The sequence below is a fragment of the Tyto alba genome, unplaced genomic scaffold (genome assembly GCF_018691265.1).
Source record: "Tyto alba isolate M040663 unplaced genomic scaffold, T.alba_DEE_v4.0 Super-Scaffold_39, whole genome shotgun sequence".
In the NCBI taxonomy this organism is placed as follows: Eukaryota; Metazoa; Chordata; class Aves; order Strigiformes; family Tytonidae; genus Tyto; species Tyto alba.
This window is the reverse complement of record NW_024881314.1, coordinates 2,912,529-2,939,824: the sequence shown is the minus strand read 5'-3', so window position 1 is coordinate 2,939,824 and position 27,296 is coordinate 2,912,529. Positions and strand designations below refer to the sequence as shown.

At 42.3% G+C, this 27,296-nt stretch overlaps 1 protein-coding gene across 1 annotated transcript; it reads right to left on the bottom strand.

The window, feature by feature from the left end:
- Positions 1–1,193: 1,193 nt before the first annotated feature.
- On the bottom strand, positions 1,194–27,013 carry LOC104359122 (ATP-binding cassette sub-family A member 9). Its single transcript, XM_042802552.1, has 39 exons — positions 26,873–27,013; positions 23,883–23,995; positions 23,146–23,356; positions 22,769–22,927; positions 21,713–21,813; positions 21,121–21,347; positions 20,217–20,355; positions 19,540–19,725; positions 18,820–18,952; positions 17,975–18,146; positions 17,233–17,291; positions 16,045–16,155; positions 15,371–15,546; positions 14,932–15,051; positions 14,438–14,576; positions 13,809–13,899; positions 13,074–13,213; positions 12,476–12,595; positions 11,759–11,918; positions 11,293–11,459; positions 10,736–10,863; positions 10,226–10,363; positions 9,552–9,665; positions 8,960–9,130; positions 8,684–8,797; positions 8,409–8,519; positions 7,758–7,826; positions 7,111–7,202; positions 6,027–6,147; positions 5,587–5,704; positions 5,238–5,329; positions 4,332–4,495; positions 3,759–3,834; positions 3,155–3,249; positions 2,426–2,545; positions 1,990–2,130; positions 1,738–1,817; positions 1,592–1,647; positions 1,194–1,466 (listed from the first exon to the last, which is right to left on the bottom strand). The coding sequence occupies exons 1-39, from the start codon at positions 26,985–26,987 to the stop codon at positions 1,377–1,379; spliced, it is 4,929 nt and encodes a 1,642-aa protein (XP_042658486.1). The 5' UTR covers positions 26,988–27,013; the 3' UTR covers positions 1,194–1,376.
- Positions 27,014–27,296: the final 283 nt, after the last annotated feature.

Here is a 27,296-nt window from a genome sequence, read left to right as displayed (position 1 = left end):
AGCAAAGACACCCCCCTGCCCATCTCCTCGACAGAGGAACTGATGTTTGGAGATCCATATGGAAAGCAGCTCGCTGGGTGTGTGGGGTGGCTGCTCTGGAGGCTTTTCCTGGCAGGAGCAGCCCATCACTAAGCCAGAGCAGCCACCTCCTGGTACCTGCTTGCCTGCATCCCTGCCTGGGCACATCTCCTGCCACTGGCATCCTCCTTGCCTGCATGGCCTGGACCTGCACCATCTGTGCCTGCATCACCAGCATCATCCTCACAAATGGGGGGAGCCCACAGCCTGCATGAGGGTCTTGCTGCTGCATCTGTCCCCATGGGGTGGCAATATCCCTATCCTCCAGTGGGTCCCCAGCCCAGCCTTTCGAGACTGGGAGTGCTGGGGGACAGGGCAACAGGGAGAACACCTGGACACCTGAATGCAGGGAGTTTCTATTTAATGTTTTTATATGTTTATTTATTATTTAATGCTAGTTCTGGCAGGCAGATATGTAAAAAGAAATGCTAATCTGATCAGACAAGGTCAGGGTGCTGGTGCTTGCCCCCATCGCCCCACCAGTGCCCCCACAGAGGGTGGGTGCTAGTGAGGAGCTCACCCTGTCTTCCCAATCACCAAAGCAAGTCAGACACACGTGCTATGGCTGGAGAACCTGTTCAACCTACTGTCTTGCTCCAGCTTTACTGTGGGTCAAAGCACATCTTATTTTGACTTCAGATAATAACTGGTTTCTTAAAGATGGTGATCTAAGAGCTGCCAGCTTTCATGACTCTTTTCCAGGAACTGCTGAGTCCTTTCTTCTCTCCATGTCCCCAGTGGTGGGGACCAGAGGTTGGGCAAGGTGGTCTGGGCTGGAACACACAGCCACAGCAGCTTTTTGGGTCAAATCACATCCCCACACCCCTCCAGCAGAAAACACCACCTTTGTTGGCCACACTACGCCAGCCAGAAAGATGCTTCTCAGGATTGAGCACGCCAAAGCCCCGGTGTCCTCCTGCCACAGATGAGCAAGGGTTTCAGAGCCCTGTCTGAGTTTGCACATGATTCTCTCCAACAACCAAGCCCTGTGCACAGCTGCAGTCCCCACCTTGATGCCTTGGGGCCAGCACTCCATCCCAGCAGGGTTATTCCTCAGCACAGCAGATCTTCACAACTCAGTTTGAGCAGGGGTACAGATGAACGGCAGGCATCAATTTGTCAAAGGATAAAGGCTTTATTTATCAAAATAATAACTCTTTTTTTCTTCTTAAGGCAGAAAACCTGAAGAGTGGTATGTGTTGTGACATGGGTAACTAAGTCCTAGGGCTATATCTGATCACATGTACCAGTAACACTGATTAAATATGCTGAATATTTTCCTTTGTGGTTCCAAGAGCTCAGGGGTGAAGTAGTCTCCGCTCCACAGCCCCATCGGATGCCGCATCCAGGTTGTGCTCCTCCAGGTCCCTGGTGAGGTCTACAAATGCCTAAAACATGCCACAGGGGAAACAACCCCGTTATTGCCGAGGACTGACAAAATTTACACTTGTCACAGGCTATTTCCTCTTTTTATATAGGAAGTTTCTAACCTGTAACTTCTACATCAACATACCTGTTGCAAAGTGTGCAATGACAAGCTGTACTCCTCAAGCCTGAAATTCCGTTTAGCTGTGGAGGGATGGAGAAGGCATCCTTAAAAAACAAATCCATATGAACAATTTAAAAACAATCATTACTTAATTGATTGTTTCCTTGTACCTGCTTCTAGCTTGGAGAAAGATTGCGACAGAGGTAGCGCATCTTCCATTGGTATCTTGTAGATGAGAAAAGAAGAAGTCCTGAAAAAGTAGCAAAAAAAATTAATTAATCATTTTGTGCCTCGGCACCAAGGTTTAGGGATGCTCTGTAGGGCTACTGTACTCCCAGGTAAATTATCGAGCAAGGTCAGTAGGAGCAACAGAGCGTCCCAGCACGAGTCTGGGCTGGGTGTGCAGCCCATGGGGTAGTGACCTTTCTTGCCGAGCCGCGCAGGGGAAGAGACGCAGAATTTCTGTGTGGAGAGCATCGCTTTGCTCCATGTCTGTCATTTTGACTTCTAGGTGGTAACTTGTGCCAAACTTACTTTTCAGGTCCTCAAGGGAACCGATGTACCTGCAGAGGTGGGAAAACATTGCTCAAGCCATCATAACCAGCAAATAAACCAATCACTGGATATGAGCAGCAGATGTACGTCATCTTATTCATCAGCTGTTTGTACCGTGCTGCTACAACAACCTACCTCCTCGCAGTCGGTACATACTTGGGACAATCCAAACCAACTTTTTCTATTAGATTAAGAAAAAAAAAAAAACAAACCCAGACCCAAACAAAACTCAAAAAGCCCCAGACTAAAAAGCAAGGGGTATCCCAGTGACCGATGTGACGGCGATGCGACCCCGGTGCCCACCGTAGCTGCCCCAGCCCCAGGATGGCCACCCGGTCACACATCACCGCCGCCTCCTCCAGGTACTGCGTGCTGAGGACGGCTGCCCGCTCCTTGCTTTTCATGGCAGTCTGAATCACCTTCCTGGGAACAGAGGAATCACAGTCACTTCCCAGGAATAACCAAAGAAAATCTCCCGGTTTATGTCTCTCTCCCAAAAGCCAACTGGAATGATAAAATTATAAAAAAGTGGATGACTGTTTAAAAGACTTCCATTATCTTGCTTAAAGATGACATGGATGTCAATGCTATGTTGCAATTTAGAACGTCAGCATCCCTTCAAATTTTTCACTTCCAGTGTAAACTGTTGATGAAAAGCTAGAGCAAGCACTGGGGGGAATGACGAAAAGGAAGGATTAACTATAATTTTTTCTCTTGCTCTGAAAAAAACAGGAATTTTTGTCTTTTGTACCAAATGTATGGGTTCATCTGGTGTCTACGCAGGTTTTTTTGGGTGCGCTATCATTAAGATTATACCTGATGGTTAGCAAGAGCTTACGGCCTGCTGAGTGAGGAGTTTAGCGAGTGGTACCCCATCCCCTGTGCATTAGGAAATAGTGAAAATACAGATGTACTCTGCCACTGAGGCAGAACCTCTTTGCCTGCCCAGCAGTTGCTACAATAGGGAGGATAAGACGCATCCTGTTTGCTCTGTTACAGAAGTCTCAGTTCTGCTAAGCCACGGCTGCTCACCACATACGACGCTGCCCTTTCAGGTCCATGCCCACTGATGGCTCATCCCAAAGCATCACCGTCGGATCTCCCAGGACACTCAGTGCAAAACACAGCTGAAATGGGAAAGACACCAAGGTCAGGTCAGGTCTGCTTGTACTTTACCTGCAAAACTGGTGAGTTGTACTGCTACATCAATCCCTATGAATCTTTTAGAAGCTGAAGCTCTAGATTCCAAAATGCAGGAGGAACAGGGTTTCAAAAAAAAGCCACCTCAGGTGTTCTTAGTTAACACTTTAATCTCCCCAAATCAGCTTTCCCTAAAACTCTTAAGCCTGCCAAAGATCTGAATGTGATTTTCCATTGAATTTACTGGTAGATGCACATGGTAGGGCATGAAGAGGTGATTACCTTGTAAATCTAATTTGTGGTTAGCCTTTATTAAACACACAATGCAGGAGAGTGTGGGAAGAGGAGAGAGGGGGATCCTGCCAGGCTGGAAGCAAAAGCTATTGATGAAAACAAATCATGCCAGAAACCCACACTGCTGAAGGTTTCCTGTGCACCTTGTTCAAGGAAGAAAGAGCAGGATTTGCTTCAAGTCGCAAATGCAAATAACACATACCTTTCTGGCTTCTCCAGCAGATAATCTCCTAACTGGGGTTTTTAAATGCTTCTGGAGATCCAAGGCATTTTCTATGCTGTGAGGAATGGAAAGGAAAAATACTGAGATGGCCATTTCTGTCTGCTAACGCTGTGGTCTGGGGTACAGAAGAATCAGACTAACATACTTGGTTTGGCTGATACATATCATCTTGGGTTACCTGCTGATTTTACTCTTAGCTCAGTAAAATAAGGAGTTTTTGCAGAAACTCAAGACAGTAAGATGATGAATGAAGTGAGTTACTCATGTAACTGGCCATGAACTGGAGCAAGTTGGTTTTTTTTTTTTTTTTTTTTTTTTTTTTTTCTGAAGTTGCCTAGATAAACTAGGGCTAAAATCTTAATTGACAAGGGTTTGAGAACAGTATAAAGTAGAAGATCTCATCAGAAGGAGCTCCAAGGTGAAGAGGCCTTGTAGGGTGCCGTCTGTTAATCACACCAGCTCACCAGGTCGGTTTGCAGAAAACCCTTTCCCGGTCCTGTATCTCTGAAGAGAAGAATCACCGAAAGCTATAGAACCTTTCAGGCTTCGTACCGGCTGATGCTGACAGCTGCATCTTCTTTGCTCATCCCTCTCACGGCGGCGAACGCCTCCAGGTGCTGGCGCACGGTGAGGTCTGGCCAGAGCGGGTCCTGCTGCGGGCACCAGCCCAGGCGCCCCGGGCAGGCGGCCGCCGCGGCGCGGCCCTGGAGCAGCACCTGCACGGACACACACGCCTCCCTAATTCGGTGGGTTACCCTGGGATGAGATAGCGAACCCCCTGGGAACGCGGCAGTGTTTTCTCCTGCCTTGCGAGGAAGCTCGTTAGCACGTGGGAAAGGAAGGCCAGCATCCTCGGAGTGACCATCTCCAGCCACCACGGCTTCTCTCCTGAGTCCAGGAGAGCGTTTTCACAAAACCAAACAGTATCTACTACCGTAAAACTTTGGGTTTCAGTACCAACATGAAACAATCTTTTCCTAGTAATACTTGCCTATTTCAAACATTCAGTCCCAAATCTGTAACAGCAATGGTATTTCCCCTCCCCCCAGCTCATGTCATTAATCAGCACATAATTAAGTGACGGATTGTTACTGGCCCAACCCTGTTCACATTCGTTTTCAATTTCCTGGTTTTGCAAGGCTGTTTATGAAGAGTGTTTTTTTTTTTTTTTTTTAAGATGTCAACATTTCTTACAGGGCTTGTGAAATTTCATGATGGGTTTCAAATGCACAGCAGAGATTTTGTGTAGCTCAGACCCTTAAATCTGTAACATTGATTTTGATGAAAACTAGAATATGCTTTGAGTAATTCAACACTTTATTATTACTTCTGTAAATATCCAGGATTGCATGTATATCAATTCCCTGACTTAAGGGCTACATTTCCAGCTTGCCTTATCACATCCTTAATTTATAAAAGCATCAAGGTCGTCTCCCCAGCTGCAGAGGAATCACTTACCTCCCCAGCAGTCACCATTATGTCTCCAGAAATCATGTTTATAGTTGTGCTTTTTCCAGCTCCATTGGGTCCTATCAGACCTAATACTTCTCCTGGAACAAATATGCAAGAATTGTTAATAATAATTATTGTTAATAATTATTATTCCCTGTGTGCTAGGCAACGTCTAAAAGTACAGTAGGAGAAAGGGTTGCTCATTAACTTATCCCATAAATTAAAACTGTGAATGCAGGAGCTTGGGTGTGTTGGGTCTGGTTGCACAAAAGAAAATTCTAACAAAAATATGGTCTCCAAATGTGACCTTCACAGATTTTAGTCATTTATAGGGAGTGCAGAAAAATACTTGAACCTTTTTTGACACTAAAAGAGAGGTTTTTGACAGCAACTTTCTTCTTTTTCTTAAAGATGGAACTGGCTTTCTTGTCTTCATATTCCTTGCGCAAACTGTTGACCACAATAACCGACTCCTGTGAAGAGATGAAGTGGGAAATAACTCTCCTCCATGAGAGAACTCATCTGTTCTTACCATTAAGTATGACTTTTTAAGGAGAAAATTTCTAAATGAAAAATCCAGGAAACAGAACAACAGAGAAAAAATTAAAAAGCAGAATGGGAATAAAAATATAGTGCCAGCTAAATTCCTTCTGGTGTCAGGGTGACCGTGAGCTGGATGGTGAGAGGTGCACTTGGGCATCGGATCAGTAAACAATAAATACATGAGCTAAGAAAGTAGAGACAGACCTGAAGATGGAGAGTGAAAAAGAAAACAAACCAAAAGGCTGGCTTCACCTCCTCCTGCTGCAGAGAGGCCATCATGCTCCTCACCCTCTCCCTCTCTGCCTGGACTTCTGGGGACTCATCCCCAGGGTGGTCCCTGTTCTGGTGGGCAACTGCTCGCCTCTGCTGGATCCTACAAGGAGGAGGATAGATGGTGTTACTGGGAAACACTTCCAAAAAGGCTTAGGTTTACAAATTGGCTCCTAAGGCAGCACCAGTGCAGCACCCCACAAAATTTATTTGAATTCAGGGGGCTTTTCCACACCTCAAATATTTACTCGGGGCGGAGGGGGGGAAGAAAAAAAAATCCCACTGACACGCATGAGAAAATAAAGTCCTGCTTTAGTTTTTCCTTCATCAGTAAATATTGACTGGTCCCCTGCTCAACTTGTGCCAATGATCTGTTCAAGGAGAATTAAAATACGTTTCAAAGCCCTTTGTGCATCTGACTCGTAGCTGAGCCACATTTGTTAATGTCTGAAAACTTCATATTTTTTTACAAAGATTCTTCCACATGACTTCAGTGGTCAGTCTCATGCTGTTGGAGACAGATCAGCAGAGAGCAGGTAGCAGACAACCCCAGCCTGATGAAGCTTTAGGGGAAGTCTCAGTCCTACAGAGAGCAATACCATACCAACATATTTGAAAAGGAGTTAAAATGTTGGAGTTCAATTCCTAACTATTAATTCAGCCAGCTGCATTGAAGTGTCCTGAAACCTCAGCTATGAAATTTAATAAAGAAAAGCTTAAATGACATTCATTATTCTCTCTAGGACATTGTAGTTCAACCGACCTTCTGTTGCAACACACTGGGTGGGATTTTGCCTCCAGACACATACAGGGAAGCTCCAATAAGTAAAGTTGGAAACTGTAATGACCCAAAGGAATCCTCCCTTCATCCTCAATTTCCTCCCCTCCAGATAAACAGGTTGAAACTAAAAATATGAGCTTTATCCACACTTTGCAAAATGTTTTAAGTTCCCTCCTCCTGCTGTCAGGGGTGAGCCAGAAGGGTCCTGCCTGGTTGTGCAGCACTGAGCCCATTCTGCAGACTGGGATAACTGGCTTGCAAGGCACGCCGGCTCCTGGGACACACCTGAAGACGGGGTCAAGGCTCATAACTGCTTCTCCACATCTCATCTCCAAACAGCGCAGGAGAAAAGCAAAAATCACACAGTGGATGTAAGGCTAAAAAGCAAAAATTAATTAGGTTTGTATGGAGACAAGGTAATAACACATTCGATCAGTTTTAATTATAAGGGGATGGGGGGACCTCTCACATTTACTTCAGCTATTGAAAAGGTCTAAAAGGGGAAGAAGTTAAACTGATGTTTTGCATACGTTTCCATCTCATACACAGATTATTTGCAAAAGCCTTGGCTTCATCCTGCACTTTTAGCTCAGATAATCTGCACCCCAACAGACATCCTGCAGGGTCAGAGATCACATTTTTCTTCTGTAGAAGCAGCATTAGACTACTTGGTTGATTAATAATATCTGCCTTATACATAAGCTCCACTTAATCCCCCCACCATTTTAATGCATATGGTTCAGTATCCAGGGGTCACATGAGACACAAGCCCATGATTACTTGGATGTACCTCCCCTGCCAACATTTAATGTGAAACTTTGACCACATAACCCATTCTTTATTTATGGGGAGAGTTATACAAGCCCAGAGCAAGTCCCTTGCATTAGAACAGTCATCCTTTCCAAAACAACCATCATCAAATTGCTCCTTACTGAAAAGACAGCTATGAAGATATGATTCCAGGAGTCGAGAAGATGGCTACTGGGAAACAAGGACAAATTCTATAAGAAAAAAATATCAGTCAATTAGAAAAATTCCTTAGCATGGTGTGCCTCAGTGCAGAGTCAGAGGAGGTGTGGGATGTAGGGCTGCTTAGCTTTTCTTCAGGATGGAACAAAGGAGCTTTGATCTGTAATTATTTTGGGGGGTTCATACTGCCTCAGAGAGCTGTGGCTTCCTTGGCTACAGCTAATTCTAATATTAGCCAGGTTAGATTGACCTTTATCCATCACTGATTCGCTCTTCCCAATCCTTTCACCTCCTGTCAGCTCACTTCATCCCTCCAGCTCTTTCCACTCCACCACCTTCCCCTCCTCCCATGCTACCCTGGCTGCCAAAATACAGTCTTTGTAACAGCTTCTTGTAACCAAGCAAACTAAAAATATCCCAATCAAACAAAGGATTAACAAATCAATTCTTAGTCTCTTCTCTCACTCATCAGCCTGGACCTTTTCTTCTCCTCTTGTCTTTTCTCACTCTGTGACAGTTGGAACTTTGAGACAGGGAATTTGGAAAGCACTTCTTGCTTTTCCAGTTTGCACCATTAGGACCATTACTGAATTTAGTAAGACAAGTTTACTTACTGGTGTAGAGAAGAGCAACCAGCCCAGTGGTGGAAACACAGGAATTAAAGTACAGAAGGTGAAGTAAAGTGTCATGTGATGGTCACTGAACATACAGAGAGTGAAGTTCACCTGGAATAAAAAAGTATTTCCAACATTAAAGTATTGATGTTAAAAAATAGGCTATTTGTCATTGATTTGGGTTATTCTGCTGAATATCGGTATATTTGAAATGAAACCTCGAGTGGTAAGATGTATAAATCAATCACTTCAGAGTGAAGATTCACTTCACTTACCAGAATGAAGATGGAAGACCAAATGTAACGATTGCTTCGTCCCGTGCGAAATTTAAAGGCAATTAAATAGACGAGGAGGACAAGAGATACTCCATAGCCAATGGCGCAAATTATCTAGAGAGAGAGAGTGATGTCAGTGACAAGAAGATGGGTGTGGATATATAAAAACCTGCCTAAAGCAGTCTGTTCTGATTAAAATATCTGAAGCAAAAACTCACTGCGAAGCGAGGGAGGGGGATTTGCATCTGCCCGTTTTCCCGCACGCAAAGAGCTCACCAGGGGCAGCATGGTGCTGGGCTGCAAGAGGCAGGTGTGGTTGAAGATCATCATGACCCCGAACATGAGGCACATCAGGGTCCAGAAGAGCGGGACGTCCACCAGCGCCTGCCCGCACCAGTATGCCGAGGGGAAGAGCCCCGCGAGCCGCAGCTGGGCACGAGCCCGGAGCTGCGAAAGCAAGTGGGAAAGAGAGCTGATTTAGAAGAGCCTACAACATCATTCCTCCTCCATTACCCTTGCTCCTGCCTTCCCTGGATGAGCCTTCCTCTCCTTTCCAAGCACTTTCAATTCTTTCTTACTTCTACTATTGTTTAAGCCCACAACATTCTTAGAAGTAATAACAATAAAAAAAAAAATCCTCCTGACCCCCAAATCTTTACCAACACCTAAATTGCCCCGAACCCCAGCTGATTCCCCAAGGTGCAGGGTAACGTGCTTTGGTACCACATTTTGCTCATGTGGCTGTATCTTTTTCTAGCATCCTACCTAGGAATACTGGCCAGCCCACCAGTACATGAACTGCTCTCCGGGGACATTGCATTTACATTCACTTCTTGTGTAAGACCACGTTCAGCACACACTTTTTTACCTTGTAATCCTTCATGCTGCTCATTGCAAACTGAGGAGGCAAACCAGCAACCAAAATCAGCATGTAGCTGAGACAGATGAAAAAAATATTGCCCTTTATTTCTGGGTTTTCTGTCTGTGAGAGAGAAATTCAGAGTCATCAGTAATCAGCTACTGCCTACAGGGAAAATCTGGCTAGCTTGACACTCATAGGATGGTTAAACACACAAGTGAGCAATAAGACTAATAGTAAGTCATTTGTGTTTAAGAACACAAAACAAGGCAATATGAAAAAACATTTAGCCTCTTAGAATTTGTAAAAAGTAATGGAATTACTATAAACTGTTGAGAAGAAAAAACATCTTTTTGATGTTGATTCTTGCCAATAGATGCTGAAGGAAGGTGGGGCTTGCAATTATTATTGCTGTATTCCTACCATATTGACACATAGCACAAGCTTAAATGTCTAATGGCACTGAAACCCTATAGCGCTCTTAAACGCTACAGAAGAAATGGCCATTAAATAGCACCAGCGTTGACCGCTGAGCAATGCCCCCAGGAACCAGCCAGCAGTTGGACCACTGACCCCAACCCCTTGGAGGCTGCTCATCCAACCAGGCTTCCAACCCCTCCAGTCCTCATCACTTCAGCATGGCTATTTTATTTCATTTTCACCGAGAAAGGCAGGACACTCACACTGTAAAAAGGCTCATTCCAGACGCGGATGCGCGCGGTGGAATTGAAGAGCTTTAGGAAGGTGTTGCTGAGGATATTCAGGAGCACGGGGAAGCAGTTGACAGGCTCTGCGCTGCACATGACCGTGAATCGGTAGCTCTGAAGAAGGAAGAGCAAAAGGTGTTACCTTCATGCCCATGAGAGGTGTGAGGAGGAGCTGACCTCAGTGAGGGCTTTAGAGCAAAGCAATGATAAAGGCAATCAGGCAGTTTTATTGGTGGGACCACGAGCAAAATGATTGATAAAGACAGTAATTTCTGGAGAAAAGCACAAAAGACTGTCATTAGTGCTTCTCAAAAGATCACTGTAAAGAAGCCTCCAGTGAAAAGAATCAAATATAATCCTGGTTTCCCACAAACAGGACTACCGATATAATTTGGTGTGTGTATTTCACTGGTGTGTGTATTTTGCTGTGCCTCATTTAAACACATTTCAGACACACAAGATGAAAGAAACAAAAATATCCCTCACTTTGCCTTCCAAGGATATTTTTATAGCTCCATTATATAGCAGAATGCTTGTGATGTTTTTCTCAAGACTTATCTCTGGGATTATGTTTTGTGACTTCAAAGCAGCAATGAAATCCTCAATTTCTGATCCTGAAATCAAGTCAAGAACAGAAATCAGAGTAGTTAGAGTTTTTTCCTTTAAGTATAACCATTTCCTATAGACAAGTTCCCATTGCAAAGCAGAGGTATGTTTAAAAAACCTAAGCCATTCAGAACCTAAGCAAACACTTTCTCTATCTTTTTCTATTTTAATTGAACTGGTTAAACACAATATATGTTTCCTTATTTTGTTTATTGACTTTTTTTTTTTTTTTTTTTCAATTTGCCTGGTTCATTACTCTTTTAAATATCAGCTACTCGGTTATCATCACTAAAATTGAATTTGCTTTAGCTCAAAAGGAAATACCTCCCAAAGCCACAAAGGAATGCACAGAAAGAGTAAGACAAGGTTGGTCTATCAACTCTAAGAGGACTCAGAGTGGTGCAGAAAGCAAATCAACATCACATGTTCTTCTTCACCTGTATCATTGAAGATGAGAAGGTTTGTCGACTTATTTAGTATTTTCTCTTCAGTGGGAAGAAAATACAAGCTAGATGTGATTTCCCAGTTACTGGAGCTGTCCCACAGTTGAAATGCAGTGAACAGCATCATCATTGGAAGGATAAATATTCCAAAGAACAGCAATCTAGATGGAAAAACAGACGATAAGTGGGCCCACAGGAACTTCACCTTTAACGAATTGTGTGATTCATGTTGAGAAAGACAAGGGGAAATTTAGAACTTAAGCAATTCAGAGCTCTACCAGTAAGTGCCAACTGTCCTTATTACTGAAGCTTTTAGTAATTTTCCACATAATTCTCTGCTTCCAAACATCTCCACCGGTATTTAAGCCTTCCCTCAATCACTCAGGGGAATAATCAAATCCTAGGAAAGTCCCCAAGCCAGCCCGAGGGCTGCAGAGTAGGCGAGAGCTCCTGTACTTACATGGACCTTAGCAACTTTCCTTCGTGCTTTAGTTTTAAGAGGCGAACTCTCATCACGGCACACACTTGCTGCCTCCAGAGAGCCATCCCGCTCACTGCTGTGCTCTCCTGCTCGGAGAACACCAGATGGCTTTGGTCCCTCTCCTCGAGGTCTCCATCTTCTGCATGTTCATCATGAGAAATACCATTATCCACACAGAGCATTCAAAGGACACATTTTAATTGCAAACAATCAACAAGGGTCTTCTGTTCTGAATATAGGGACACTTTTATTTTTTTAGCCAGAAAAGAAACAAGGGCAGAGAAAAGGGTCCATAATTTATCCAGAACATAATTTGAAACCGTGAATTCAGACTGGCTGAACCTGGGCTCATATGGCAACACATCCAATATCTTCACTGGTTTTGTGATGTGCCTTCTGTCTAGTTTATCCCTTCCCACCTCCTGGTCTGGGCAGTATACCCTTCAAAGGCAAATACCCTTCCAACATCAGTCTTCAACTCTTGTGCTTAAAAGCCTTTGTGAAGTCTAGACTGAATCATCTAGACTTCTCCAAGGAGATATTCTTCACTAGAGGAAAGTTGAATACAACTACAACTCGACCTACCAAAAAGTATCAAAATTCACATTTAACAAACTCATTAGATATTCAATTAAAACATATGTATATATGGAATCTTAATCATACCACACTTGCAAATTGGAGCCAATGTTTTACCTTCTTGACTGATGGCTTCCTCACCCTCCAGCTTCAGGAAAACATCTTCCAGCGTTGTCCTGCTAACCTCATAACTAACAATCCCCTGCAAAAGACTGCTCTCGAGATGGCTGAACAGATCTGCACGATAGAAACAACCAGACTCAGCCCAGTGACCAAGGCTAATGTTGAGCAGAAACTCAGACTGGCATGATTAATATTGTATGTTCTAGCATTCACATAATTGATCTCCATAGTTTAAAAGCAATGGCAAAATTATTGCACTCTTTAGAGATAAGTAGTAGAAAATTCAGTGCTCTTGATTACCATGGACCTTTCTTTCTGGTGGGAGAAATCTCATCCTGAAACCAGAGGAGACTCAGTGGAATTTAGTTTGTAGACTAGCCGGTGGATTTTCTTTTGTTCATCTGCATTATTAATATTAGCATGTCCATTAAAGGCTTTCTTTAAAGCTGATGTTTATGCAGCTCTGGGATTCCTAATCCCATGCAGTACAGACCAGGGAATATAGTTATCCCCTTCACAGCAACTTTGCTTTCTGCTTTTCCCACCACTTGGTTTCCCTTTACAACCCTGGCACAACGACAGCTTTTCTTACCTGGGAAGCTATCAGTGTTTTCCAGAGGTAGCATATAACACAGCTCGCCCCGCTTCTGTCCTTTGAGCACAGCATCAGGGACGTACTGTCTGACCAGGGACGACGTAAGCTCAGGGTCACACAGGTCATTTATGTGCATCCTGTTTGCATTAAAAAGCAATTGCTATAATATTAAATGAGAAAAAAAAAATGCATGCACCATCCATTTAAAATACAAAGCCAGCGATTGTTCCTCAAGCCATAGGGAAACATCCAAACCTGGGCAGAATTTTGTTGGGAATTTTTAGACATCTGCAGAGCCTTTGGTTTTGCTATGCATGCAAGAAATAGTTGAGGTTAAGAATAATGATCGTGGCCAGTACTGCTAAACCAAGAACACAGAAATTAAAATCCAAAGAAAAACAACTTCACATTAAAGATGTTCTACAACACTCCGGCACCACAGAATATGCGGAAACTTCAATTCAGCTTACTCTGGTCCCCCTTTGGCAAAGGAAGTTGCAAAATCATTTTAGCTACATGCTCAGAGCTTTCAGAATTGGGGTCCAAAGAAAACTAGCTTGCTATCCAGAGCAAGATATTTTGGACAGTCTCAAAAGTCCTCTACAATGAACAGTCAAGATTTCTACTACTTTATACAGAAATTCTATAGAGACACAGACATTACAAGAAAATACTCACATGAACTAGAAACTTTTCATAAAAAGAGTGATGACCAATAAGAAAAGGATTTACCTTAAGTGATAGCCAATTCCCCATTTTCTCTTCAAGTACATAGATGAGCCAACACACTGTAATGTCCCATTTGAGAGGAAAGCTTTCCGATCTAAGGAGATACGGATACAAAGGATTTAGGGGGGGATTTACAACTGTGCAGTAGACTGACCTCACTGTGCTCCCGAACTCAACAGACATTTTCATAATCAAGTCGAGAGGAATAAAACCAGGCCAGTGCTGAAGATTTTTTTCTTTTTAAACTGCTGCCTTTCTCCTGGGCATCCAGGTTTTAATCTTTTAATTATGCATTCTTAAAGGTTTGTGGAAAATTTCCCACACAGCCCAGGAGCAATGAAGAAATAGGAGAGATATTAATTCAAACAATATCACTGATTTGTATAGATGCTGGTAGTGGTATATCCAGATAATATGCAACTGCTTTATCTTGAAGCAGAGCACAAACAAGGTCTTGGAGGGGCTAGACATCAGTTTTAGCCTTTGCTCAGCCTGGGTTGGGTGGCTGCTATCAGACAAAACGTGTCCAGCAAGCACAGACTGCATCACGGCAGGACCTGTGCGTGGGCTCTGCAACGGGAAACCCTCGTTTGCAAACTGTAGTCAACCACCGGGTGAAAATCTGGGCTCACCAGCATGAGCATCGGCCTCCTCCATGGACTGGGTCGTGAAGAGCGTCACGCATCCAGCCTGGCGTTCCTTCAGAAGGCTCCACACGTGGTGCCTGGAGCAGGGATCTAACCCAGCCGTCGGCTCGTCTAAAAGCAACACCTGCAAAGGCAAACAGATCAGACCTCCTTGTGTCTGAGCTGGCAGTTCCATGTTTACATTATTTTATTTCATTTCATGCTTTTGATGATCTCACTCTAAGAATAAAACACATCTTTAAATATCAGCCATTTTTATTTCTCTGTCTCCTCTTACAATATTCTTACCCTTTTAATTTAAAATACGGTCCTCATTGACCTAGGCTCCTTAATCCTTCTGGCAGCCAAGTGAATTAGTATGTCAGCAGACTTGAAATGCCAGGGGAAAAGTATGAATGTCTGTGTGCCAAGTCAAAAAGCAAAATTATGTGCTAAAACAGTACATGTTGTGTGCGTGTGTAAATATGACCCATCCCTACCTGGGGATTCCCTAAAATTGCAATTCCAAGCGATAATTTTCTTTTTTGTCCTCCACTCAGAGTATTGGCGTGAACGTCTTGAAGGTCGGTGAGATCCAACATCACAAGAACTTTCTGCACCTTGACAATATACAAAGACAAGATTTCCAAAGCACTGGTCACATTTTAATTCGTAAGTGGCTACACACTGTGAAGGAGAGTATAACTCCAAGATTTAAAGCTTATTTACTTTAAATGGCTTTGCTTAGAAATAAATACTCCAAATCTGAATTCTAACTCTTATAACATGAAGCTAGGAAAGAATTGAAAAACACTTCTACCATAAATTAGGGCTGTTCTAATTTCCATAGAACAAGATGCTGGTGATGATCTTCTGTAAAGCTCAAACTGCCCAAGCTGCCGCAAAACAGAGGTCAGTGACTGACAAGCACATACCAACCTCTTGCTCTACTTCCTTCCACTGAATCCCCTTGACGTGAGCAAAAGTTCTCAGGTTTTCTTTCACCGTTAAGGCTTCAAAATGCAAATTGAACTGGGGGCAAATCCCAACCATTGCCTGAATTTCTTCCATATCCGATACTTCAGAAACTTTGTAGTTGTATATTGTTGCAGAACCTGCACACAGGAATGAATGAAAGAAATCTCAGACTGTACAGTATTTCCCAGTTACAAAGGGAAAGCAGACTGGTTTGTGTTCATACCTTTGACATTAATTCCAGCATTGTGATGTTTCTCAAGTGTTTTTTTTTTTTTTTTTAAAAAAAAAAGGCAAAATAACTATGTGTTGTCCAACGCTTTAATATCACTCCAAAAGATTTCAGAGCACCAAATTTCTCCCTTAAGAACTAAAAAATATTTCCTACAGGTATGCAGCTCATGGAAAACATCAGGCTATCCAGATGGAGAACTAACCAGCTGTGTGTGCTTGCACACATGAGTATATCCACGAGGGACGCATTAGCCTTGAAGCTCGTGTCAAAGGAGCAATCTGCTCTGACAACAAACCAGAGCGAATAACTGAGGGAAAACTTGATTTTTTTTTGCATCCTCACCCCCTTACACTTGGAAAAAAACCCAGCTTCTCCTCTTCAGCATTAAGGTCCATCATCTTACCTGCTGAAGGCTTGGAAAATCCACTGAGCACATTTAAGAGAGAAGTTTTTCCAGATCCACTGTGACCAAGTAATGCAGTGATCTGGCCTTCATATATATTTAAGGACAAACCTAGAATAGAAATAAGATAACATTAGGAAGGAATTTTGTGAGAAATAGACTTGTACCTGTAGTATGCTGAGTGTATGACAGAGTATGACAGAGGAGTGACATTTTTTTTGAAGCTAAGAGGCAAAAACACAGATCAAAAACATGGGTTGCACTCTTCAGAAGTTAGGACTAAACTTAGTAAGGAACTTGCAGTCATGTCTTGATTAAAGTGTATTAACTTCAATATTTAAAGAATTTGACTTCCGTTTTCTACAAGATTTATGACCTTTTATTTTATCATGGCTCAAGAGAAAGTACAAAGAAAGTGAAGAGCTCACAGCTTTTCCAACGTGTGAGATTTCAGGAGATATTTCAAAGCAACCAGACTTTGCTACATAGTTTCCTTTTAAAAAACAAAAAACAAAAAACAAACAAAAAAACACCCACAAACAAACAAACAAAAAACAAAAAAACAAAAACAAAAAAAGCCAAAAAAAAAAAAAACAAAACCAAAAACCAACCAAACCTCAAAAACTTATTCTGTATTTCTGTGGATTGTTTGAGTTTACTCAATATATACCTTTGAGACTGTATTGGTATTTTCACTGTCACTTGGAGATCTTGTTAACCAAAGGCATTTAACAAATATCTCACAACCATGCTATGACTATCCCAACTACTTGTATACCTGCAGTTGGCAGATGTGCAAGTGCCTTGAGAACACAGCTGAGCCACTGACAGCAGACTCAGCTACAGCTAGAGACCAAAAAACCAAGTTTTGTTTGCCCAAAATAGTTTACATTTTGAAAGGGAGGTTTAGGAGTGGAATTTTAGAGTGGTTCACAGCTGCAAACCCCACATCTTTTACGGACACTTCTGCTGTTGCAGAAAATAATAAATAGTAATTTTCCTGGAGTGAACGGGAAGATAACAACCTGGTAGAAATTTGCCAGTAATTTACCCCAGCAGAAATAACCATTGCATAATGTATTTTAACAGTGCTGGATGCAAAATTGAGTACATCCAGTACATTTCAAAACAGTTTGGGTTTATATCTAGTGAAAAATAACATTAAAAGAATTACGAAACCTCTCTTACCCCTTAAAGCTTCAGTTCTCTTGTCCTTCTTCTTGTATATTTTTGTAATATTATTTAGTCTAAAGGAAAGTAAACAAGCCATTACTATTGAATCTCACAATTTTGGCATGTTTCCCCTGCCTCAAAATAACCTTTGAAAGCTATTGGAAGCATATTTCTCAGCCTCCTCCTCAAACTGGTCCAGCAGAATTAGCTAACCTACTTTTAGAGAAGATGTTTAAAAGGTTTCAAAGTCAAATGCAGTGAACACTTAGTGGATGAAGCAGGAAGCCCTAGGGAACGAGATAACACGTGGTTATATAAAGTGATGACCTAGCTGTTATTTTAGCAGATTTATTTTTGCTTTCTAGTAATAAGCAATGGGCAGCAGCAGCAATGGGCCAAACCAAGCCCAGTAAGGATGTAAATAACGGTATCTTATTGAGCACACTCCATCCACAGTGTTCTTAAAGACAATGGTGAAGGGGAGCAGCCTCACTGGTGCTGCTCTGCCAAGAGGAAAGTGCTGGGCAGCAAGTCGGTCCTCGGCACAGAGGATGCACCACATCCAAGAAATACTCAAATCAAGCTCTGGAGGAGAATGAAACACTGAACAAACCCTCCCCTCCACATGTTTGCCATTAACCTTATCTGTATGTGTAGGATGGCTTGGTCTAACATTTACCAGTGCAACATGGCTATGCTCTCTAGAGTCAAATATAATGCTTAGTCATATATTTTTCATGCCTACGGGAGTCTTTACCTAATTGCTTCCTTCCCATCAAAGCCTGGAGGCATTGGCTCGATGTTATTGTTGGGAATAGGATCGTGGCTTCTCTCGCTGCCAGCTCGCAGCCCCACGTACCCAGTCCTGGGCTTGAACCAGTATGATGGTCTCAGGAAGAATGAAGGTGGATATGGTACTCCATACTTGCCTAATTCAGAAACAGAGAAGGTGAAATATCAACCAAAACCTGCTATCTGACAACTCAACTTTCACAAATGCCATGTTCAGCCATCCCTTCCTCTATAGCTGCACAATACAGGCTTTCAGCTGTGTAAAAGGATTGAGAAGTTCCGCAATATAAGTTGTCCTCTTGTCCATATCTGTAAATGCAGGTGGGGAACAATCACAGCAGAGACCTCACTGACCACCTCCTTGGCCCAGAGCATATAGGAAAATCAGATCAAGTCCTACAACATCCTTTTAAACCCAGTGGTTAGGGCTGTTGGAGTAGAATCTCAGTGCCCCACTGGAGGGTTTTAATATTCCTTTTGGAGCCTGTTTTTGAGGCAGGACCAAATGAGGCAGCTACATACACCCAGCTTCTGGGAAAACGGGATTCTTTTCAACCATTTTTTTCTTGAGCAATACAGAAATTCCAGTTTTCATCCCCTAACATAACATGGCAAGGCTCACTGGTGTTAAGATGCCCTTCCACAACCTGACTAGCTTGTTACTGGGACACTTTTTGTTGCTTCATGTAGATTACAGTTTTCTCAGCTCTATCCCATGGCCCCTTTGGTAGCTTTCCCCCTATGAGGGGAGAGGATTATAGAAGAAAAATGCAAGAAAATTTGTATTCTTTCCCTCACATTTCTACTTACCAGGCAAAACCTTATCGAAGTAGATGGCCAACAGCAAATACAAGACACTGTCAAGGCTCAGTATGATGTATAGATTAAAGAAAGGGTACAATTCTGCTGAAAAGGCTGGTCCATATTTTCCCAATTTTACCATCTAAGGGGAAAAGAAAGCACAAGCCAGATAGAACACTTCCTTTAGCCAGAAACACTGTGTGTAAGTCAATGCTGTGTCATCATGACTGTTTTTGCCAGAAAACCACTTCCACTCGTGATCACAATGCCTTTTCTAAGCAAGGTAACACTTTATTATGACCACACATAATCAGAAGTGCTTCAGTAAGCTGAATTCAAAATTATGCAGAAGAAGTTACACCACCAGAAGAGTTATGTACATGGTATTTGCTAAGTCAGCTCTTCAAGACCTTACGGTTCTTGCAGATCTTGGTACCCACCAGACACATCCCACTGCTGTGATAATTTTCCAGAGATCAAAATGTATTGTCTATGCAGAGTTGGTAAAATTTATGATGCAGTTGAAAGTCCAGCTATATTTTTTATGAATAAGCATGTACTTTTTGGAGTCAAGTTTTCTTTTTACAAAACATCTAGGGCAGAGGGGTGTGATTGGGTCATTACTGCAAAGAAAATTATATATGGCACCTATTGTTATTTGACAGAAGTCTCCAGCACGTTAGCTGTGGGCTGGATTTTTATGATGTGCTGGCTTTTATTTGAACATACCTTTGAGATGCCAGCTGTAAAGGCAAACGGACTGAACAGATTTAAAATCCATTCCGAAGACGGTGGTAGTTTTCCAAACAATGTCAAAAAGCCCAGCAATCCAAAGATGATGTGAAGGACAAATCCAACGAAACTGGCAATATTCGGCTGTTTTAACAACGAGCTGAGCATGAAACAGAAGTGAATCTGCAGCAGAGGAAACCAGTAGTTAGCAGGATGCATTTCTGCCGGTGATAAAAAAAAAAAACATGAACATCCAACGAGCAAAATTAAAGCCCCAGTTGAGTTTCAGTTGTCCCCTACGAATGCGCATGACACAGCATAAGGCTTGCATCATTCAGCAGGCAGCTCTGATATTTAGGGCAGGTTTATAGGGGCAGACAGATCAGACCCCTCTCAGCCTCCCAAGGATGCAAAGAGGCAGCCCCAGCCTTCCCATTAATGCTGCTGTTAGTACCTCTCCTTACTCCAATTTCAAGTCAGAATCTCCCAAAATGTAATAGGAGTGATATATTAGCCTACAAATTACAACAGTAAATCCCAGTAGTGGAGAAGTTTTTGTTGCTTTCTCATATAATGCCCAACCCTAGAGTACTCTGCAGTCTTTGATTTTCAGAGGTTTTAATTAGGAAATGGGAAAAAATGTGCATCATTTAAGAACACAAAAGCAGACTTACAGATGATATGCCATAAAAGAAATAAAAAAAATATATTTTAAAAAAGCTGTGATCATGGATGACTCCTGTAATCGTGAACAGTGTCAGCAGACTTGCCGTGATTGAAATGTAAACGGTGTACAGCAAGCTCCAGGATAACCTACAAATGAAGGCACAGTTATTTTTGCCTCTGTACAGGACAGAATTTGCCAGGACATAACAGATACAAGACACTTTTAAAAAGTCAAATACTTCATAATTCCAAATACACTCCCATTTACAGTTTCCAGACTGGAAAGGTGCAAATATCCATGTCTTGCACCTACCCAGGTCTCTGCAGAGGCAACGATGCCAGCGAAGAGCCACAGGGTATCTTGGCAGAGGCTCTGCAGCCAGCATCATTTATTCTGATGCTTTTCCTAATAACATGAAATACTTATGCTCAGGTGGCTTTGGAAGCCTGTTTTGATAGACCCTATGTTCCTCCTGTGCTTCATCATTTGCAATTTTCACCAAAATTTGTCGTTCCTTTTTGTTGTCTGTGTGCATCCACCAGTTTCCTGGAGGCAAGGAACACCTCAACCCCAAGAACCTTGCTACGCACATCTCCGCTACATGAAGAGTGCTCTTTCTCTTTTTTTTGGGGAGAGGAAAGCAGAGCTAAGTATAACAAACAACAAAAAATCCTGCATCAGAGCAATGAGTTTGGAAACTGAGGTCCTAAAGCAAACGGACAGATAAAAACAAATTTACAGATAAAAACAGCAAAGGTTTTGCTCCAACAACATATAAAACTTGGCTTCAGAGGGCCCAGACGAATGGGTAGGCGCTTGCAGACAACTGCTGCTGGGGCCTGGGGAATTATCTTATATACACACGATAATATAATTCCTGTAATTACACAGTTCATTTTAATAAGACTTACCAGAATGCAATATCTTGCAAACCCATTGCTCTCATTAATACCTTGAGCTTCTTTTTCTCTCTTATAACTTTCACTGATAAAAAGTACATATATGGGGAGAAGCACAATGTAGTGAAAATAATGAACCAAATATAATCCAGTTTGTACAGAGGTTTGATCAAAGGTGATTTCAGACGAATGCCGCTTATTGACTTCATCTCTTCCCACACGGAATGGTTTGTTTTCATCTAAAGAAAAGAAATTAACCATTAATTTGATTTTCTGTAATGAAACAGCCAACATCAGAGCAAACAGGTTTTCATAGGCATTAAAATTATTAGTCAATAGCAATGTTACATTTATAAGTGGCAAATAACCTCAATCTTTAGTATCTTTTTGTATTGCCTTGTAATAAACACTAACACTGCCTTGAGCCATGAGAATGATCTATCATTCCTTTAATTTTTGAATCACACTGTGTATTTAAAAAGTTAATGATCACAGGAAATGAACTGGTTTGGTGATGGGGTTTTTTTGGCTGGTTGTTTCTTTCAGGTTTACAGCTAACTCTAGAAACAGCAGAAAACATATTTTACATCATAATTATACTTACTTCTATGAGTGCTGCATCAATGCTGGACTGCACTGATAGGAAACCCACATACCAGTATGCAGGAACTTTGCAGTAACTTGATGAAAAATTGAAGCAGGTATCTGCGAGAAAGAAAAAAAATAGAAGAATTTTTGATATATATTTCCATATATATGTGTATATAAATGCTTATGCATAAAGTGTGGGTTGAAAATGTATTTGACCTAAGAGTCAGGAAACCAACATTTAGTTTTACTCAGCCTTTTTCCTGGAGCTGTCATTTTTCTCCAAGAATAATGCAGGACTGGGAGCTGGTGGCTTTGGCTGATGGGCCACCTGATGTGGCACCAACCCTGTCTCCACGGCTCAGAAGAGCCAGCCGCGCTCAGCTCGAGTGTTTTGGCAGGAGCCCAGGCTCAACGTACAGCGACCGTAAACGTGCCCACGGCCAAGGGTGGGAGAGGAGCACCTCTAGGAAATCCAGAGCACGCTGGAGGTGGTGTCACATCCGCAAAGAACTCCTGACTTGTGTAGACAAAATAAATAGCCTCTCCATCATTTCCATTTTCCAAGACCAGTTCTTAGCAAAATACTTTCTTTTTGCCCATCAATTGATGAACTCATTTGATTCTTATCTGATAATAAGCTTACTTTCAGTTTCGGATAGTTTACTACTTTTAGTCAGTAAATAGGGGTATGTTTGGTCAAAGTAGCAGTAATGTGTACAAATGTGTATTCAGGTTTATGTTTTAATGTATAAAATATATGCCTGTGTGCTATATGTTAGTGCACTACTGCACACACAATGCTCACTTTTCAGGCATGATTTAACATGGTAAGATGTAGAAATGAAAGGGACAAAAAGGACTGTGGATAATGTGTATGTGCTCTTAAAAACTTTGTTCTCTGTCATTTGTTTCCTTTTAAGTGAACAAAACCTCAAATTCTAATTAATATATTTCTTGAAGCATTTAGCACATACAGCCTTGATCCCTTCTGAGTGGCATGGCAGCACAAAAATCCAAGCATTTTTAAATGTAGAATCAAATTCTCTGATTTCATCTGTTTGGTCATTACCGATGTGTTCAAAGGCATCATTTGAAGTCATCAAACTGTAGCTTTGAAATCTGAGACGGTAGGAGAAATCATCCTTAAAAACAACGCCAATAACGTCTTCCTCAAAAATTCCTCTTGTTTCCAGTTTTTTCTCATTTTCCACCTCTTCTATTATTATACCTGTCATTAAGAAACCCAAAAAGAATAACATCACCACAGCTGGAATTTTGATTTGTCATGCAACAACATAAACATGGGCATCAGCCACAATTTGCACCCTCAGAAACTGTAAAATTGTGCTGTCCAAATGCTTTCCCCCCACCACCACAAGGAGGGAGGGATGTGTCAGGGCCAGTTCAGACAATGCAGCTGTAACAAGGATTTAAGAGCAGCATTACCCGTCATTGCAGAATCCGAAGCCACTTTGCTCATTATTTGCCTGGTGGTGTTTGTTACAGGCGTGTACGCGAGTGTAACTCCCGTAGCATTAAAGGCTGGATCATCTAATCGGCCGAGGAAGCTGTAAGGGATTTCTTGCCTTGGATAGTGGAATATCATAGTTGTTGATGTTTTTATTATTAAAAGCAAAATCACCAATGTAATCCATTCCTAGATGAAAGGAAGGAAATGCAAAGGTGAGTGGCAGCCTAGTGACTTGGAGGTTGGGTGGCACGGTAAGTGTCAAGGACCCTTCTCATCCAGCACTGGTCTGGCTCCATGGTCCAGCTCCTCCAGCCATGAATGCCTTCTTTCTGTAAATGAGGAAGAGCTGTTTCACAGGTGTAATAATTTTAAAATATGAGGAATGTTCCAAGTGAAAAACATGTTTTCTTAGTACCGGCGCCAACAAGGTCTGATGATAATTTTGCACCCGTAATCATGAATCGGACATTGTGTTCCTCTGGACAGTGCAGAAATGGGATCAACAACCAAAAGCAACAAGCCAGCTTCGTAACAAACCCTTATTATGCTGTGATACTGTAGTGCCTCAGGAAGAAGCATAACTGCTGACATTTTCCACAGAACCACACTGCCAGCTGAGGCTTCTCATATATCACCTAGCATAAAAACAATGCAATGTAAAAATACTATGTAGTGGAAATCTTAACTTCCCTTGGGAAGAACTGATACTTGCCTGAAAACTTTCTGTCTTCAGCCTCCACACCAGAAGAATATTTTTCCATAGTAGAGCATGGGTTTGCTGAAATATTTTTGATGCTTTCTTGAATATCCCCTGCATTTTCCCACCTAGGATGAGAAAGAAAATAATATAATTTAGAATAAAACAGATCACTGGAAGTTAATATATTTACTTGGGTAAACATCACTTCAGAGGAAGCCAGTAACATGCCAAAGGTTATCAGCTGCCTCTTCCACGTGCACAGATTCATCCTTCTTCATCCCAAACAAGCTTTGTAGACAGAGACATTCAACTGGCTGTAGTTTGATTCTTCATCTGCATAAAATTAACAACAGAAAAGCCAGTCTATCCTGTACTAAAAATGTGAGAAGATCGAATGGCATATAGAAGAAAGAAGATACATTTTTTTTTTTTTTTTTTAATGCAGTTATCCAAAATGCTTAAAACACACATGATCTACAGCAGCAGGGCCAAGTCCAGCTCCTGTGTGCAGTAGCTCTGGTTTACGCCGCACATCTGAGCTGAGCCTCAGATTCTGCATTTCTTGCAGTGAATTTATGTCTTGCCTTAAACATGTGGTTTGTTGGCAAGCCACTACTCATCTGCTCTAGATATTGTAACTAGCCCCTAAAACATCCCCATTGTTCCCCAACATGCCTTGTGCCCCTATTGTCTATAGGGGGAAGGCAGCTGCCACCCAGGAGGCCAAGTTAGAAGCACTGGTTAGATGCTACAAGTAGCCTAAAATAGATGCTGCCACTGCCTCCCTTAAGCAGGCTGATAAGAGAGTGTTTTATTCTGTTTCTCCCAAATGCTAATATAATGATTTATAACTCTAGTATAGCTAGAGCAGGGCAGCATCAAAACACCAATGTGTTGCTTGATATCCTCCTAAATACTGAGCAGGAAGCATTTATTGAGGATATTTTTATGGGGAGTATTTATTTCAGCTTCAACTTTGATCATATGGCCAAGCAGCAAATATCCTGTGCAAGAACAACAGCAATTTCAGAGTGACTGGTTTCATGACCTTCCCAGAAGGAGAGCAGGGGAGGGAACCTCGGAACATGTTTTTGTATTTTAATCCTTTAAAATGGCTGAAACCAAAAATCAAAGCAACCTCAAAAGCGTAGTGCTCTTTTCCCCTTGGACATTATTTCCTGATTTCACGGATTGGGCAGCTGGAGTTAATAAACGGTTCTACTACTCTGTTCCCTTCATTGTTTGTTTTTGGAAGAATTAAATATTTGCATACTCCAGGGGCGATGGATCCAGAATCCTTGTTTACCCTCTGACTGTTAGCACAAGGCTTATCTCCCCAGTGCTCTGCTTTCCCTGCCTGGAGCTTTCTCCCGTGCTTCCCCACCGCAGCCTACAGTGAAGGTTAAAGGCAATTAGGAAGGGATTTCTAGGATGTGCTACTTTTTTTGCCCAGGTTTGGATTTCAGTCATTGAGAACTGAAAGCAGCCGCCCAGCCCAGGATGTTGGGTCAGTAAACAGAGGTTCATGTTGGAGTATTTGAACAACATGGAAAACATGATGGTCTTGTAAAAACTGCACTGAACCTCAACACATGTAACAAACACTTCATTAAAAAAAAAAAAAGGATGGAGTAATTCTAAAAATTTTTAGAAAATTCCAACTAAATTTCTACCAGCTTTAATCTTTTTTTTTTTTTTTTTGCCTGTGGAGCAAGAAGCAGATAGCACTGGAAGCTGAAACATGAAGCCAGAAATTCAAACAAGTGGTGCTGCCTACAAATGCACGAACTTCATCAATAAGAATTTAACTTTCAATCAGGTAGCAGAACACATAAAATGTAAGCAGGAGAGACGCCTCTACAAGCCCTGAGTTTCAAAACTTCAGATTCAGAAGACAAAAAAAAAAAATCAGAAATTTATTTGTAGGCAATGATGTCTGAGAAGCTTTAAGCCAGTTACAAGCATCACGTGTAAAACTGGGTGTCTCTGGAATCATTCCCCTCCTGAGGGCTCAGTAAATTCACCCAAACTTCTTGCTCTCGAGGAACGCGCTCCCTGGGCACTGCGATAACTGTTACTGGGATCCTGGGTCTAGTTCTGTTACACCAAAAATTATCCCAGGAAGGTGTGTCCCATAAAACCGCTTAATTTATTTACCGTCTCAGGGATTTCCTACTTGGCACCTCCTCAGACTTTTCTTTTTTTTTTTTTTTCCCCTCTAATAAGAACTGAACAGCCCATATTGAGACTAATTCCTAAAAGCAAGTTGCTCTTCAGGAGCACTGGCAGGAACCTCTCGATGCTGGCTACGGAGAGAGCAACGTGCGCTGCATCTCGGGCTCCCCGGAGGAGCTGCCGGTGTTCTGAGACAGATGATTAATCCCTGCACGTGGGGAGCGCAGAGCTGAGCGTGCCCTCTCCCTACCCTCCTGTTCACCAGCTACTGCAAACACAAAAAAACTTCACCCGGCCCCTCTGCAGCCCTGTCTTTAATTCCTGAGAAACACAAGACAGATTTGTACTGATTCTACTCTTAAACACACAGTTTTTGAGAAAAGTTTTTTTCCTACTCTCGAGAAAAACAGTTCTAAGCCTGCCCTGCATCAAAGTTCAACACTTTAATTCATACAGAGAAGTGAAATGGGGGGGGGAAGCTACATTTTTAGAAGTCTTTATTGGAGTGGAGGGAGGGATGATTAGTTGGAAGGACCCAGTGCTCAACCTGTGGCTCCTCACCTGGAGCCAAAATACATCAGTGGCGAGAATCAAAATCCACGTACACCCCAAAAAGCAGAATATTTTTGCTCCTTTGCCTCTTAAACGTTTTGATGCAAAGCTCAGTGTTTGTCAGAAAGCAGAGCTGGACAGTACAGCACTTCTGCATTCAGCATAACACTGTATTAAAAAAACAAGGAAAACTTAATCATCAAACACCACCTCTGCATGAAAATACCCTAGGTATAATTTTTCACTTCACAAAAGAGGAATATGAAGCTCCTTACCTGGTGATGTGTTCTCCATTAGAAAGATGTCTCTTACAGCTCTGAGATGTCTGGGCTTTTCATCCCCTTGCAGTCCTGGAGAGGGTTCAGTGCTGTAGCCCAGCCCGATGGCCATGCCCCCCTCCAGCCTGACGTCAGAGGCCCGTCCCGGCCGTGCAAACACTCTCAACACTTCTGGAGTGATGACCCAACCGGGGAGCAATACCTACAACCAGCTGGCCCCGAGCTTGCAGATATCAACACTACATTTTTGCAGTGTTTCATGTAACACGTGCACTGTGTGCAATATAACAGCGTGTTTTCACCAGGCTTACGAGTCCCGGGGAGAGCCGCAGCAGGGGAGCTGCGTGCCCTGAGACGGGGCGAACGCGAGCTCCTGATCGGTGGCAAAGCAACCTGGTCCCTGCCCAAGCGTCTCTGGAGG

Bases quoted from the DNA above. Each gene is read 5' to 3' on its own strand.
- LOC104359122 (XM_042802552.1), bottom strand. From the start codon at position 26,987: ATGGCCATCGGGCTGGGCTACAGCACTGAACCCTCTCCAGGACTGCAA. The intron at 14,577-14,931 runs GTAGGGATGGGT...TTGCCTTTGCAG, and splicing joins CAATTTTAGGGAATCCCCAG to GTGTTGCTTTTAGACGAGCC. The intron at 5,705-6,026 runs GTGAAGCCAGCC...ATCTCTTCACAG, and splicing joins CCTCTCTGCAGCAGGAGGAG to GAGTCGGTTATTGTGGTCAA.